At 62.9% G+C, this 16,001-nt stretch overlaps 1 protein-coding gene across 2 annotated transcripts; it reads left to right on the top strand.

Moving 5' to 3' along the window:
* The first annotated feature begins 29 nt into the window (after positions 1-29).
* On the top strand, positions 30-15,202 carry KLHL18 (kelch like family member 18). 2 transcript variants are annotated; one of them, XM_068146424.1, is made up of 10 exons: positions 30-254; positions 6,328-6,458; positions 6,623-6,763; positions 9,007-9,205; positions 9,548-9,708; positions 9,982-10,118; positions 10,813-11,035; positions 12,312-12,416; positions 13,394-13,505; positions 14,321-15,201. In XM_068146424.1, exons 1-10 carry the CDS (start codon positions 93-95, stop codon positions 14,705-14,707), a joined length of 1,758 nt encoding a protein of 585 aa, XP_068002525.1. In that variant the 5' UTR covers positions 30-92; the 3' UTR covers positions 14,708-15,201. The 2 variants fall into 2 exon arrangements, with proteins under 2 accessions (XP_068002525.1, XP_068002524.1); XM_068146423.1 differs by lacking the exon at positions 30-254 and adding an exon at positions 5,156-5,354 and having other exon boundaries at positions 14,321-15,202.
* The last annotated feature ends 799 nt before the right edge of the window (positions 15,203-16,001 follow it).

The raw sequence follows: 16,001 nt of genomic DNA, 5'->3' as shown, positions 1-16,001 counted from the left end.
GGCCGCGGGAGGGGCGGGCGGGGGCCGCGCTACGGCGGCCGGCTGGGAACAAGGCGCGGGGGAGGCGAAGCGCGGCGGGAGCGGTCGGGAAGATGCTGGAGGCGGCGGCTGCTGCTGCTGCAGCCGCGGCCGCCGATCCCGAGCTGGATGCCGAGGACTTGGTGCATTTCTCGGTGGGCGATTTGCCCAGCCGTGGGTACGGCGTGATGGGCGAGATCCGGCGGCAGGGCAAGCTCTGCGATGTGACCCTCAAGGTACGGCCCGGCGTGACCCGGGGGGGCCGGGGCGCGGGGGGACCCTCCCACTGCCTGAGTGAGAACTGAAGCACTCCCTCCCCACCTCCAAGGGGGAGCCCGGGTCCTTGGGGGCAAGCTGGGGGACCCCTGGATCTCGGGGGGCAAGCTGGGGAACCCCTCGGTCTCGGGGGGCAAGCTGGGGGATTCCTCTGGTACCTGAGCAGAAGAGGAAGGAGGCTCCCAGGTCTCTCGCCAGGACCTGAGCGAACCCGTCTGCCCTCTCAGGGACTCCCCGCGGGCTCGGAAGGGGAGCCGAGGGACGGCCGAGTCCCTTTCCGGGGGGAAGGAGGCAGCTGGGGTCTCCTCGGGTGCCTGGGATGGGTGGTGGGAGCCGAGGGCCCCTTAGGTGGGGGATAGGGTGGGGGCCGAGGGCTGTCCCCTGCCCGTGGCTGCTGGCAGCGGAGGAGGGCAGAGCTGAGACCCCTCCCGGCCCCCTCGGGGGGTGTCAGGGGGTGTGGGGGGGGGCTGTGCGAGGGTCTGTGTGCAGTCAGGGTGGTGCTGAGCGCCTGCAGCCCGGGGCCGGTGCGGGGCTGTGCTGGTGACACCCTGTCCCTGCTGCTGTCCCTCGCCGCGGGCGCGGGGCGCGGGGTGCGAGGTGGAGCCGCAGCCTCCCCGGGAGCGCCGCTGGCTTTCCGGCAGCCAGGCAGAAGGATTCGCAGCGGCAGCCGAGAGCAGAGAGCCTTGGTGCGGCCCCCAGCGCCTCCCCTGCCGAGCGCAGCTCTCGGGGCGGGGGTGCTGCAGGCTCCGGGACCCAGCTCCAGCCCCCGGGAGAAGAGCCCTGGCCCCTGGGCACCCTCTCCCTGCGGCTCCCCCGCGGCAGAGCATGGATCTGCGAGCCGAGGACGTGCTGAGCCCCGGCTCGGGGGAGGGCTGGGCTGGCAGGGCTGCGCGGAGCAGCTTGTGGCCAGCAGCAGGCAGGGAGGTGCTGGAGCCCTGCAGCCCGGGAGGGGCTTTGCCGCGGCCTGGGTGTGCCCTGCCGTCCCTGGGCTCGCTTGAGTCACTCCTGAATTAACCTGCAGCTTCAAGTAGACCTGGAGGTGTCTCCCAGCCTGCTCCCGCTGCAGCCTCTGCCTCGCCTGCTGCAGAGGCAGCTGGCCAGGGCTGTGCCGGGGGTGGGGGCCGGGAGGCTGCCTGGCTGGGCTGCCTCGGCCCTCTGGCTCAGCTGGAAGCAGCCCTGGGAGGGGGCTGGAGTTGTGCAGGCTGGGGGAGCAGAGCACAGCCCTGGGCTGCTCCCTGGCACTGTCACCTTCCCACACCTGGCTCTGTGATGGGCTGGGCCACAGGGGCATGGGCTGGGCTGGGCTGGGCTGGAAGGGACCTGCCAAGGGCATCCAGTCCCTAGCCCTGGGCAGCCTGAGCTGGCTGGAGCTGTCCCTGCTGACTGCAGGGGGTTGGACAAGATGGCCTTTGAGGGTCCCTTCCCACCAATGCCAGCTGTGAGTGCTGTGCCACAGCTGTTCTGAGGTGGGCAGTGCCATCTCATTGGGCTGGATCTGTGTGTTCCTGAGGTGGCTTCGTGTTGTGGGAGAGGGCTCTCAGGTCCTGCCAGCCCCACAGCTCTGGAACCACAGTAGGGAGCTGGCTGTGGGTCCCCATGTGGGGCTGGGCTTGTTGGAGGGAGGCAGTGGTGAAGGCCTGAGCCCAGCCTCACCTCAGACAAACTCCTGCCCAGTGCTCTGCAGAGCTCTTCAGCACAGGTTTCCATTCCTGTAGCTGTACCTCACTTTGTCTTGTGGCAGAGGGCACTCTTGTAGGCTCTTTGAGCCATGAAGGAGCTTCCCAGAGCAGTGTCAGAGTGAGTGTCTGCTGGGGTTGGGCACTTTCTGGGGGGCATGAGGAAGAGTGTGGGCAGCAGGTCGAGAGAGCTTCTCCTCCCCCTCTGCTCTGCCCTGCTGAGGCCACAGCTGCAGGTCTGGGGCCAGCTCTGGGCTCCCCAGCTCCAGAGAGCCAGGGAACTGCTGGGGAGAGCCCAGGGCAGGCTGGGGAGCTGCTGAGGGGCCTGGAGCAGCTCTGGGAGCAGCAAAGGCTGAGAGCCCTGGGGCTGAGAGCCTGCAGCAGAGCAGCCCCAGAGGAGAGCTGTAGGTGCAGCAGGAGCCTGCCAAGTGAGTGTCCATCACAGCTGGTGTCCATCACAGCTCCTCACCCAAACTGAAGGCAGGGACAGCACTGAGAAGCATTTCAAGCCCACCCCTGGGGCAAGGCTTGCTGCTTCCTGCTGGCTGTTCCCCCACTCCATTGCAGTTGTTACCTCTTTCTTTCCATCTTAACACCTTCAGGTTGCATCTCTAAAGGAAAAACAAAGCTGCCAAGCACCACTTTGAGGCCAGAGGTTGGGTTCTGCTTGATGCCAGCAGCTCCTGAGGGAGCAATCAGCCTCCTTGCAGCACACCTCAGGTTCTCAGTGGCCCCCTCAGAGAGGTCCTCCCAGCCCACACAGAAATGTTTGCTGTACAAACAGCCCCCACACTGGTTAGGAAGCAGCACTGCTCTGCTTTGTTTGGTTTAATCACTCCCCCAGTGGCAGGGGCAGAAGCTCTGCTCCTTCCTCACCAACTCATCTTGCTGCTGGGGATGGGATGGAGAGCCTGAAGTGCTTCCCTCAGAGCTACAGTTCCTCACACTCAGCTCAGGGAGGTCACTTGAAGAGATGAGCCAGCAGTGTGCTCAGGGGGGCAGGAAGGCCTCCAGCAGCCTGGCCTGGAGCAGCAGTGGTGTGGGCAGCAGGAGCAGGGCAGGGATGGTGCCCCTGGGCTGGGCACTGGGGAGGCCACAGCTCCCATCCTGGGGGCAGTTTTGGGTCCCTCACTCCAAGAAGGGAGAGCAGGGCTGGGGAGGAGCAGCTGAGGGAGCTGGGGGTGTTGAGCCTGGAGAAGAGGAGGCTGAGGGGAGACCTTCTGGCTCCCTGCAGCTCCTTGGAGGGAGGCTGGAGCCAGCTGGGGCTTGGGCTCTGCTCCCAAGTATCAGAAGGAGAGGAAATGACCTGAAACTGTGCCAGGGGAGGGTTAGCTGGAGATGAGGAACAATGTCTTTGCTGCCAGAGTGGTCAGGGGCTGGCACAGGCTGCCCAGGGAGGTGGTGGAGTCCTGGGGGTGCCTGGAGGTGTTCCAGAAACCTTGGCACAGGCAGCAGGGGCCATGGCTTGATGGCCAGGGTGGGGTTGGGTTGATGCTTGGAGTGGATGGTCCTGGAGGCCTTTCCAACCCAAACAATTCTCTGGTCCTATGAAATCTGTGGCTGCCTCTGAGGATTGCAAAGCAGGCCTCCCAGGGCAGGGAGTGAGCTGCCTGTCCTTGCAGCAGCTTGGAAGGGTTCAGGGGGAGCCAGAGCTCCTCTGCAGATGATTTGAAAAGTGCTTTTCTATTCCTGGCTCTGAAATAGCTGCAGGTCAGAGCTTACAGAATCACAGGCTGGGACCTGCCAAGGTCATCTGCTCCAACCTCCCTGCAGCCAGTGCCTAACATTTCTTCTCTCTAGGGTGCTGAGAGCCTGTCCCAGGCTGCCCAGGGAACTGGGAGCTGCCCCATGCCTGGCACCAGTGCAGCTCAGGCTGGTTGGGGCTGGGAGCAGCCTGCTCTGGCTTCAGCTCTCCCTGCCCTGGCTGCAGGGGCTGGGGCTGGCTGAGTTTGAAAGGTCCCAAAGCAGGCCATGACTTCACTGCTCCTTCACCTTCTGCCCAGCAGATCTCTGCTCCCACAGCCTGGCCACGAGGTGAATTTCCCCTGGGGCCTCTCTGTGGCTGCAGTGCCAAGGGAGGAAGATGTGGTTGGTGTTTGGAGACCTTGGAGAGGCTTCTCAGCTCTGCAGGGAGGTGATGCCACGAAAACAATGGATGCCTTCATTCCACCTACACCAGCTTGCTCTGGAGAGAGCTCCTCTGGAGCCTGGGACTCAGTAACACTGTGTGGAGGTGGAGGTTTGAAGGGAGAGCTTTAATTACCCACTTGGAGAAGATGCTGGAATGGGGCAGGGTGAGGGCTGGGCAGGAGGCTTTGCAGGCAGTGCTGCTGTCCTTGGTTGTGGGAAGCAGCAGGAAAGCCAAAGGTGCAGAGGCTCTTCCCAGGGAGCTGCTGCCTGCTCCCTGGGGTGTTTCTCTTTTTGCTGCTGCTATAAATAGCTCCTTCTGGCTTAGTGATGTGGAGATGATTGAATTGGTGGTGATTTCATTTGTGCCTGGAGACAGGCCTGATCTTCAGGCTCAAAACACAAAGGGGCTGGGGCCAGGCTCTGCTGAGTGGTGCCCAGGGACAGCACAAGGGGCAGAGGGCACAGACTGGAGCCCAGGAGGTTCCTCCTGAACAGGAGGAGAAGGATCTTTGTTGTGAGGGTGCTGGAGGCCTGTCCCAGGCTGCCCAGAGAGGTTGTGGAGTCTGCTGGTGTGGAGAGCTTCCAACCCCCCCTGGGCACTGTGCTCCTGGGCAGTGTGCTGTGGGTGCCCTGCTGGGGCAGGGCTGGGGCAGCTCCAGAGCTGCCTCCCAATGGTGATGGGTCCTGGCACACAGAGCCAGCAGCTGGCTGCTCAGGCTGGCTTGGAAACAGCCTTGTCACAGCTCCTGCAGCAGCTGAATGTGCTTTTGTTCCCTAAGGGCAAACCCCCCTGGCCTCTGCCTCCTCTGTAGTGCCCAACCCCTCTCTGCCTTTCCATGTGTCAGGAACTTTGCTTTCCAGACTCCCAGCAAGTTGTGTTGGCTGGGTGTGAGAGCTCTGGGGGAGAGGGAAGGGAGAGAGGGGGAGGAGGGAAGGGAGAGAGGGGGAGGAGGGAAGGGAGAGAGGGGGAGGAGGGAAGGGAGAGAGGGGGGAGAAGGGAAGGGAGAGAGGGGGGAGGAGGGAAGGGAGAGAGGGGGGAGAGGGACTGCCCAGCATCTGCAGGAGGGAGAGGTGGGAGTGGAGCTCCAGGAAGCCTCTCAAGCCTCACTCTGTATGGGCCAGGAAGGTTCTTCAGGGTAGAGAAATGGGAGTGAGAATGGCAGAGGTGGTGAAAGTGAACCTGCAGAGGGCTGAAGAGGATGATCCTGGGTGGGCCTGAGGCTGCAGTGAGGTGGCTGTGAGGGGAAGCTGAAGGTGAGTGCTGGGGTGGAACCTGTAAGCCAGGTACCAGCTCAGGCTGAGTAATCCTAATGCTGGATGGGATCAGCAGGGGCAGGGCAGGGATTGTGCCCCTGGGCTGGGCACTGCTGAGGCCACAGCTCCATTCCTGGGGTCACTTTTGGGTCCCTCACTCCAAGAAGGACACTGAGGGACTGGAGCAGGGCCAGAGAAGGACAACAGAGCTGGGAAGGGTCTGGAGAAGAGGAGCTGAGGGGAGACCTCCTGGCTCTCTGCCACTCCCTGCAAGGAGGCTGAGCCAGGGGGGGTTGGACTCTGCTCCCAAGGAACAAGTGACAGGACCAGAGGTCAGGTTGCCCCAGGGGAGGTTTAGGTTGGACATGAGGAACAACTTCTTGCCCTTGAGGGTTGTCCAGGCCTGACCCAGGCTGCCCAGGGCAGTGCTGCAGTCCCCACCCCTGGAGGGGTTTCAGAGCTGTGGTGCTGAGGGCCATGGCTTGGTGCTGCCCTGGATTTGGACTCCATGATCCTAGAGGTCTCTTGCAGCCAGAAGCACTCCATGATTCCATGGCTGGCAGCTGTGAGGGGCAGGGTGTCCCCTGCAGCAGGGTCAGAGGGGAGCACTTCCTGCCTGGAGCAGCTGCAGGAAGCAGCTCTGGCTGTGAAATCTCCACATGGAGATGCAAACTGCTCTCATTCCTGCACACACATGGTTCTGTGCACCTGGAGCTTCTCAGGGTGGAGATCTGCTCTGAGGCTGGCTGACCACTTGTGGTGATTCCTGGGGCTGGGAAGTGGCTTCCAAGGGAAGCAGGTGAGGGAAGCTGCTGCTCTGCTGGCCAGTGGAAGCTGTCCATCCCTGGCAGCTGCTGGAGCTGTGCTGCAGTCAGTCACTTGGATGGGTGGGGGATGCTGGTGGTCCTCCCCCTCTCTTCTCTCCCTTTGGTGATGATCTTCCCTCCTCTCTCTCTTCTCTCCCTCCCCCCAGGTAGGGGACCACAAGTTCAGCGCTCACCGGATCGTGCTGGCAGCTTCCATCCCCTACTTCCACGCCATGTTCACCAACGACATGATGGAGTGCAAGCAGGAGGAGATTGTCATGCAGGGCATGGATCCCAGGTAACAGCCAAACAGCCCCAGCCACCAGGAGCGCTCTGCAGGGCCTGCCCTTGGCCTTGCAAGGCTGGGAAAGCCTCCTCTCTGCGTGCATGGGGCTGGGGAAGGGCTTTCTGCTGGCTGCTGCCTTCCCTCCAGTGCATTTCCTACCTTGTCTCCCTGTTTAGTGCCCTGGAGGCCCTGATCAACTTTGCCTACAATGGTCACCTGGCCATAGACCAGCAGAATGTCCAGTCTCTGCTGATGGGAGCCAGCTTCCTTCAGCTGCAGAACATCAAGGATGCTTGCTGCACATTCCTCAGAGAGAGGTATGGGGATGGCTCTTGGCTGTGCTGACTGCTCCCCAGAGCTGGGAGGCTTCAGTCCTCCCTGCCTGGCTTGGGAGGGAGCAGGATGTCACCTGCCAGTGTCACCATCAGCTCATGGCAGAGTCTGGGTGGGAAGGGACCTCTGAAGTTCACCCAGTCCAACCTCCCTGCAGCCAGAGCAGGCTGCTCCCAGCCCCAGCCAGCCTGAGCTGCACTGGTGCCAGGCATGGGGCAGCTCCCAGCTCCCTGGGCAGCCTGGGACAGGCTCTCACCACCCTCATGCTACAAAAGATCTCTCCCTTCTCTCCAGTCTGAATCTCCCTCTCTCACTGCATGAACTCATCAGAGGAACAAAGAGACTTAGCCAAGGAGCTGGACAGGAAGCTGTGGCAGAGCCTGAAACTGATCCCAGACTTTTGCTTTCCAGTTCCCTTGCTGGTGTTTGGCTTCAGGGTTGTTCCAGCAGCAAGTTCTGGGAATGGAAAAGCTCTTTGGGAAGCTACCACATGGCTCTTGGCTCGTGCCAGGGAGACTTCTGTGTCCCATTCCCCCTCCCTTCCCCAGCTGGATGCTGCTGCAGCTGCTCAGGGGGTTTGTGGGGTGCTGTTCACCATCCCTCCCACAGCAGCAGAGCTGCTTCTAGGGGAGAGAGATCCTGAAGCCCTGGGTGTGGGAGGACCACAGGGGGGTTAGTCCATGCCTGAGGGGTCTCACATCAGTCCCATGTGCATCCTGACCTCCTGCAGCCTGCTGACAATTGACTGATGTCCACTCAGAGAGGGGAATTTCTCTTCCTGGAGGGGCTGGGTTGTGTTGATTCCTCACTCCCCCCCATCTTTGGGTGGTGGGGTTGGGGTCTTCTTGCTCTGGATTAAGCCAAATGATTTCATTTCTCAGCTTGAGCTGCCACAGTTCCCCTCAGTCTCCAAGCAGCAGCTGTGTCCTAAGGCTTCTCATTTCTGCTAAACACCAAGCAAGTGCTGGTGTCTGAGCACCCTGCAGAGCTGGAGCATGCACACTGAGCTCCCTCACCTCATGGAATTAGGGTCTGGGATGCTCTCAGCCCTGTCCATAGAGTTGGAACCAAGCCCTGAGAGGCATCCTCAAGTGAAGATCCTCTCCATCATAGCTTCATGGTTTGGGTTGGAGGAGACCTTCAACATCATCCAGTTCCAACCCCTTCCACTAGCCCAGGGTGCTCAAGGCCTCATCCAGCCTGGCCTTCAACACCTCCAGGGAGAGTGGGGGGCAGGGGCTGGGGCCAGACTCTGCTGAGTGCTGCCCAGGGACAGCACAAGGGGCAGAGGGCACAAACTGGAACCCAGGAGGTTCCATCTGAGCAGGTGGAGAAAGTTGTTTGTTGTGAGGGTGCTGGAGGCCTGTCCCAGGCTGCCCAGAGAGGTTGTGGAGTCTGCTGGTGTGGAGAGCTTCCAACCCCCCCTGGGCACTGTGCTGCTGGGCACTGTGCTGTGGGTGCCCTGCTGGGGCAGGGCTTGGGCTGGGGGAGCTCCAGAGCTGCCTCCCACCCCCCAGCAGTCTGTGATTATTGCCAGGAGTCACCAGCAGCAGCATCCCTTGTGGAAGATGCCTGTGCAGGGCAGGGCATCTTGTTTGGACAGGAGCACCCAGGCCAGGTTCCTGTTTCTGCAGCACACCTGACTGTGGCTGACAATCTCCTCCAGCTTCTGCCTCCCTCAAGCAGCTGCCTGGCTGTGCTGGAGACAGGCTGAGATCTGAAGTGGTGCTTCTCACTGTCCAGCCTCCTACTGCAACAGCCCCTCTGGTGCTAAAGCTCCTTGATGCCAGGCAGTGGCTTCAGGAGGCTGTGGCAGACGCAGGTCTGAAGTCCTTGGGTGAAGTGCAGAGGCTGATGGTTGCACAGAGCCTGGCTCCAGCTCTGCCCAGTGCTTGGTGCACATCTCCAGGCACCTGGAGACGTGGGAGAGGGCATTGCTGTGCTTCATGCTCCCCCTCAAGGGACAAGCTCCCCTCAGAGCCAGCTGAGTTTCTGCAGTGGCTCCCTGGCCTGCTCTGAGTGGACGTTTTGGAGCTGTGGTCTCCATCCTTTGGCTCTGCTGTGGATTCAGCGTCAGATCCCCCTGTGGATAGCTGAGCCCCGTGCTGCCAGCCTTGGAAAGCCAGCTGTGGCTGCTCCCCACAGCCCCTGCCCCCTGAGGCTTGTGGCCTCCACTCATCCTGCTCCAGCCCCCCATAACCCCCCTGTCCTGCTCCTCCCCTCGCAGGCTTCACCCCAAGAACTGCCTGGGCGTGCGGCAGTTCGCCGAGACCATGATGTGTGCCGTGCTCTACGACGCTGCCAACAGCTTCGTCCACCAGCACTTCGTGGAGGTCTCCATGTCTGAGGAGTTCCTGGCACTGCCTTTTGAGGACGTCCTGGAGCTGCTTTCTAGGGATGAGCTCAACGTGAAGTCTGAAGAGCAGGTGGGTGCCTGGCCTGGGGCTGAGCACAGGAAGTCGTTTTCCTTTTGAAGGGTCTCTGCTCCATCAGGAGGGAACGTGGCCTTGCCCCTGGTGGGAATGGAGTTGGGAAGATGCCCTGGGAGCTGAGGGGATCACAGGATGTTAGGGGTTGGAAGGGGCCTGGTCCCCAGGTGGCCTTCCTCATCCCCCCTGGCCCGGAACGCCTCCCTGGGCAGCCCGTTCCAGCGTGTCAGCCTCACGGCCACCTGGTGCTTTCCTCCCCCTCAGGCTGCCAGCAGCGGTTGGGCCCTGCAAGGGGAGCAGAAACCCCAGCCCGCAGCCCACCTTGCCTCTCCCCCCTAGGTCTTTGAGGCCGCCTTGGCCTGGATCCGCTTCGCCCGGGCGCAGCGGGAGCCCTTCCTGCCGGGGCTGCTGGGCAGGGTGCGCCTGCCCCTCTGCAGCCCGCACTTCCTCGCCGACCGCGTGCAGCAGGACGACCTGGTGCGCTGCTGCCACAAGTGCAGGTGAGCCCTGGGGAGCCTCGCCGGCCCTCGGTGGGCTGCCAAGGAGGAGAATGTGGCCTTGGGGGCCTGGGGGGCTGAAGTGCTCCCTGAGGACACCTCACATCCACCAGACCCCAAACCGCCCTGCCCAGCTCTCACCCCGCGGCAGCCTCGCGCCGCCTTCTGCAGGCGCTGGCCCTGGAGGGGGAGGAAAGTCAGTGCTCAACTCTGCCTCTGCTCTAAGGGATGCCACGGTGTCAACCAGGCTGTTGAGCTGTTTGGCTTTCACCTCAGGGACCTGGTTGATGAGGCAAAGGACTATCACCTGATGCCGGAGCGCCGGCCGCACCTCCCTGCCTTCAAGACGCGCCCTCGGTGCTGCACGTCCATGGCAGGGCTGATCTACGCTGTCGGAGGGCTCAACTCTGCAGGTACCTTGTATGTCTGCCCCCCACGCTGGGGGGAGCAGCCTGCTTGGCTGGCAGGGCGATGGGATCCTGAGCTTCCCTCCTGGGAAGCGTTGAGTGGTTGCCGCTCCTCTGTGCGGCACCCTGAGCCTTCCACTGACCGCAGAGAATAGAGGTTGAGGTTGGAAGGGATCTTGAGGAGCCTGGAGAGCAACCATGAGCTGCCTCAGCCTAGGCTGAACCATGGCCCTCAGCACCACATCTCTGCCTCTTCTGAGCACTTGCAGGGATGGGGATCCAACCACCTCCCTGGGCAGCCTGTGCCAGCCTCTGAGAAGCCTTTCAGGGAAGAAGTTTCTTCTAATGCCCAACCTCAACCTCCCCTGGGGCAATCTGAGGCCACTTCCTCTCATCCTGTTCCTTGTTCCTTGGGACAAGAGACCAACGCCACCTGGCTCAGCCTCCTTGCAGGGAGTAGCAGGGAGCCAGAAGGTCTCCCCTCAGCCTCCTTTTCTCCAGGCTCAACAGCCCCAGCTCCCTCAGCTGCTCCTCCCCAGCCCTGGGAGGGGGTCACCTCCCACCAGCCCAGGCCGCTCAGGGCCTCGCCCCACCTGGCCTTGAAGCACCTCCCGGGACGGGGCCCCCAAGCTCCCTGGGCCCCTGGCAGAGGCTTTCCCAGGTCTCCCTCTTTTAATTGGAGCAGCAAATTTCTATGCAGGCGACTCCCTGAACGTGGTGGAGGCCTTCGACCCCATTGCCAACCGGTGGGAGAAGTGCCAGCCGATGGGCACGGCGCGCAGCCGCGTGGGGGTGGCGGTGCTCAACGGCCTGCTCTACGCCATCGGCGGCTACGACGGCCAGCTCCGCCTCAGCACCGTGGAGGTCTACAACCCGGAGACCGACTCCTGGTCCAAGGTGGAGAGCATGAACAGCAAGAGGAGGTCGGTGTGGCTTTGGGATGGGTCGGTGTGGCTTTGGGATGGGTCCCTGTGGCTTTGGGATGGGTCCCTGTGGCTTGCTGGTGGTTTGGTTTCCTCTCCCCCCCGCCCCAGCCCCGGCAGCACTGGGTGAGGAAGGCAGGCAGGGACCCTGTGGCCGTACAGCAATGACAGTCCAGACGTGCAGAGAACCTCACAAGTCCTCCCAGAAGTCCTTCAGAGCTGCCTTGGACAATCCCCAGCACTACAGAGACATAGAATCAACAAGCTTGGAAAAGACCTCAGAGATCCTCCAGTCCAAGCTGTCACCCAGCACCTCCTGACTAACCAAACCATGGCTCCAAGTGCCACATCCAATCCCCTCTTGAGCACCTCTGGGGATGGGAACTCCACCACCTCCCTGGGCAGCACTTTCCAGCTGCTAACAACTCTCTCTGGGAAGAGAGTCTGTGTGCCTTGTGCTCATGTGTGGTCTCTCCAAGTTGTCCCATGCTTTGTGTCTCCCCAAGCTTTGCAGCACTACTTCCCCATACCAGCTTTGTCTGACTCGGGTGTTGTGGTCCCAGATGCTGACTGCTTGGGGAGCAGCTGGGAGCAGGGAAACCTGTAGCAGCAAAGCCCAAGCTGTCTCCACAGCAGTGAGGTGCCTGGAGCTTTTCCCAGCAGCAGAGGCAGTTGCTCCCCCATGACTGGGTTGTTCCACCATGTAGGCTGCTCTGGTGTGGCAGGCAGTGGTGGTGGTTGTACAAACTGCTCTGCCCCTGCTGGGGTCCTGAAGTTTTATCCCTGAGGATGGTGTTGCCAAGCTTTCAGCAGAAGCTCTGATGAGCACATCTTGAGGGTGGGATTCCAGTTCTGTACCTGAAGTCTCATTTGAGCCAAATAATTGCTGTAGAAAGTGGAGCCAGAGGGTCAGGCACCTTGGTTTGACAAGCCTGACAGCACCTCCTGAGCTGTGCAGTGAGGGCCCTCCCCAGAGCTATCTCCAACCAGCAGCAGTGGGGAGGTCCTTCATGGAGTTACTGCAATGCTGGCTCAGGACTTGGGTCAAAGTCCTAACACAGAGACAGGTTTTGATCCAGGAGCTGGGTCAGGGCCCTGGGTTTTGATTGAGTTCCTTGGGTCAGGAACCAGCACCTCTCCTGACCTGGGAGCTCCAGGGCTGAGTGCTTGAGCAGCCTGCAGGGTGAAGCAAGAGGAAGAGGAGGAGGTTTGGTGGGGTGAAGGAGGGGATGGCAGCACCCACAGCCACCTGAGAGGGCTCTGCTCTGCCTTGCAGTGCCATGGGGACGGTGGTGCTGGACGGTCAGATCTACGTCTGTGGTGGCTATGATGGAACCTCCTCCCTCAACTCTGTGGAGTCCTACTCTCCAGAGACAAACAAGTAAGAGCTCCTCATCCAGCTCCTCCAGCTGCTGGTGCTGTGGCACTGCTGGAGGTCCAGGATGTCGCAGGGAGGATGTAGAGAGGCCTTTATGTGCTGAGAGCAGAGCAGCAGCATTCCTCAGGCGAGGCTGCAGGAGGACAAGCCCAGGGCTTCCATAACATGTGGTGAGAGGAGGTGGTGGAACCCAGGCCTAGAAAGGTCAGTGGAGCTAAAACTGGAGAATCAGAGAATGGGTTGGGGTGGAAGAGGTCTTTAAGCTCATGGAGTCTAGCCCTGACCCCAGCACTGCCAGCACCAAACCATGGCCCTCAGCAACACAGCTCCACAGCTCTGAAACTCCTCCAGGGCTGGGGACTGCACCACTGCCCTGAGCAGCCTGGGACAGGCCTGGACAACCCTCAAGGGCAAGAGATTGTTCCTCCTGTCCAACCTAAACCTCCCCTGGGGCAACCTGAGGCTGTTTCCTCTGGTCCTGTCCCTTGTTCCTTGGGAGAAGAGACCAACCCCACCTGGCTCCAGCCTCCTTTCAGGGAGCTGCAGGGAGCCAGAAGGTCTCCCCTCAGCCTCCTCCAGCCCCAACACCCCCAGCTCCCTCAGCTGCTCCTCCCCAGACCCTTCCCAGCTCGGTTGCCCTTCCCTGGCCCTGCTCCAGCTCCTCAATGTCTTCGGACTGCTCATGGGGTTGGAGTGACCCAAGTGCAAAACCCAGCAGTTGGCCTTGTTGAGCCTCATGCCATTGGCCTCTCCCATCCAGCCTGCCCAGATCCCTCTGCAGAGCTTCCTGAGCCTCCAGCAGACCAAGGCTCCCTCCCTGCTCGGCGTCAGCTGCAGGCTCACCCAGGGAGCCTCGACCCCCTCACCCAGACCAGGGAGAAAGAGACTGAGGAGAGCTGGCCCCAGTGCTGAGCCCTGGGGAACACAGCACCACTGGAAGGGAGCAGGAGCTGTGCTAACCCCTGCTGTCTCCTGGGCAGGTGGACAGTGCTGACCCCCATGAGCTCCAACCGCAGCGCCGCCGGCGTCACCGTCTTCGAGGGCCGCATCTACGTCTCGGGAGGCCACGACGGGCTGCAGATCTTCAACAGTGTGAGTCTGCTGGGCCCTGCAGCACAAACCCAGCTGCTGCAGGGACAGCACGGGCCAGGCTGGGAGCTGAGCAGTGCAGAAAGGCTGGGGGGCAAGAGGCTGGGGCCAGGCTCTGCTCAGTGCTGCCCAGGGCCAGCACAAGGGGCAGAGGGCACAGACTGGAGCCCAGGAGGTTCCCTCTGAGCAGGAGGAGGAAGTCCCAGGCCCTGTCCCAGGCTGCCCAGAGCGGTTGTGGAGTCTCCTGGTGTGGAGAGCTTCCAAACCCCCTGGGCATTGTGCTGTGGGTGCCCTGCTGGAGCAGGGCTTGGGCTGGGGGAGCTCCAGAGCTCCCTTCCACCCTGCATCATGCTGGGGTGCATGAAGGCTCTGTGCCCCTTCCCCCTGCACCTGAAGTGCCATACTGGTTTGCAGCCCCAATTCCTGCTGTTTTCAGGACACTTCTGGCTCCCTGCATCTCCCTGCAAGGGGGCTGGAGCCAGGTGGGGTTGGTCCCTTCTCCCTAGGAACAAGTGACAGGGCCAGAGGAAATGGCCTCAGGTTGCCCCAGGGGAGGTGTAGGTTGAACCTGAGGAACAGCTTCTTCCCCTTGAGGGTTGGCAAGGCCTGGCCCAGGCTGCCCAGGGCAGTGTTGGGGAATCCTCATCCCTGGAGGGGCTTCAAAGCCATGAAGATAGGGTGCTGAGGCTGCTGTGGTTTAGCCATGCCCTGGCAGTGCTGGCTTGGCCTCCACGACCTTAAATCCCTCTTCCAACCCCACGCCCTCCCCTCTCCGTGCCAGGCAAAGCTGCCAGCGCCCCCTGTGCCTCTGCTTGCAGGTGGAGTACTACAACCAGCACACGGGCAGCTGGCACCCGGTGAGCAGCATGCTGAACAAGCGCTGCCGGCACGGCGCCGCCTCGCTGGGCAGCAGGATGTTCGTGGCCGGGGGCTACGACGGCTCCGGGTTCCTGAGCGCGGCCGAGGTGTACAGCTGCCCGGCGGAGCAGTGGGACCTGCTGGTGCCCATGGGCAGCCGCCGCAGCCGCGTCTCCCTGGTGGCCGCCTGCGGCCGCCTCTACGCCCTGGGGGGCTACGACGGACAGTCCAACCTCAGCTCCGTGGAGATGTACGACCCCGAGACCGACCGATGGACGTTCATGGCCCCCATGGTGTGCCACGAGGGAGGGGTGGGCGTGGGCTGCGTGCCCCTCCTCACCGTCTGACCAGGGAAGGGCTGGGGGCGGGGGGAGGGCGGGGAGGGGGATGCACACACCCCCCGCGGCCCCTACCCTCTTGAGGACAATCCGAGGAGAGCTTCGTGGTGCTCCGGTGTCACTTCCAAGCCTGACAGCTCAGCCTCCCCCCCAGCCTGACAGCACAGCCTCCCCCCCCGACCTGACAGCTCAGCCTCCCCCCCCGACCTGACAGCAGAGCCTCCCCCCCAGACCTGACAGCTCAGCCTCCCCCCGAGCCTGACAGCACAGCCTCCCCCCCCGACCTGACAGCAGAGCCTCCCCCCCCGACCTGACAGCTCAGCCTCCCCCCCCGACCTGACAGCTCAGCCTCCCCCCCCAGCCTGACAGCAGAGCCTCCCCCCCCGACCTGACAGCTCAGCCTCCCCCCCGGACCTGACAGCTCAGCCTCCCCCCCCAGCCTGACAGCAGAGCCTCCCCCCCCGCGACCTGACAGCAGAGCCTCCTCCCCCGACCTGACAGCTCAGCCTCCCCCCCGGACCTGACAGCTCAGCCTCCCCCCCCAGCCTGACAGCACAGCCTCCCCCCCCGCGACCTGACAGCAGAGCCTCCTCCCCCGACCTGACAGCTCAGCCTCCCCCCCGGACCTGACAGCTCAGCCTCCCCCCCCAGCCTGACAGCTCAGCCTCCCCCCCAGACCTGACAGCTCAGCCTCCCCCCCAGACCTGACAGCTCAGCCTCCCCCCCCAGCCTGACAGCTCAGCCTCCCCCCCTTAGTTCTGTTGGTTTGTTTATTTGGCGGGGGGGGGCTGCAGGTCCTGCCAGCTGCAGCCCTGCTCTGCCTCCGTGCTGGTCCCAGCCTGCCCGGCTGCCGCCAGCAGCTCTGTGGCCTCTGGGGCAGAGCAAAGCCCCGCTCTGGCCGCTGGGGCCGGGCACAGCTCTGCTCTGGCCGCTGGGGTCGGGCACAGCCCTGCTCTGGCCGCTGGGCTTGGGCACAGCCCCGCTCTGGCCGCTGGGGCCGGGCACAGCTCTGCTCTGGCCGCTGGGGTCGGGCACAGCCCTGCTCTGGCCGCTGAGCTTGGGCACAGCCCCGCTCTGGCCGCTGGGGTCGGGCACAGCCCTGCTCTGGCCGCTGGGGCTGGGCACAGCCCCGCTCTGGCCGCTGGGGCCGGGCACAGCCCCGCTCTGGCCGCTGGGCTTGGGCACAGCCCCGCTCTGGCCGCTGGGGTCGGGCACAGCTCTGCTCTGGCCGCTGAGCTTGGGCACAGCCCCGCTCTGGCCGCTGGGGTCGGGCACAGCCCCGCTCTGGCCGCTGGGGCCGGGC

This window comes from Melanerpes formicivorus, unplaced genomic scaffold (assembly GCF_026170545.1).
Source record: "Melanerpes formicivorus ecotype bairdi unplaced genomic scaffold, bMelFor1.0.p_v2 SCAF_13, whole genome shotgun sequence".
Lineage (NCBI taxonomy): Eukaryota > Metazoa > Chordata > Aves > Piciformes > Picidae > Melanerpes > Melanerpes formicivorus.
The sequence above is the reverse complement of the archived record's forward strand: the minus strand, read 5'-3'. Positions and strand labels throughout refer to the sequence as shown.

Coding starts and splice junctions, on each gene's coding strand:
- KLHL18 (XM_068146424.1), top strand. CDS start 93: ATGCTGGAGGCGGCGGCTGCTGCTGCTGCAGCCGCGGCCGCCGATCCC. Junction 9,206..9,547: donor ACGTGAAGTCTGAAGAGCAG/GTGGGTGCCTGG, acceptor TCTCCCCCCTAG/GTCTTTGAGGCCGCCTTGGC. Junction 9,709..9,981: donor CGCTGCTGCCACAAGTGCAG/GTGAGCCCTGGG, acceptor CTTTCACCTCAG/GGACCTGGTTGATGAGGCAA.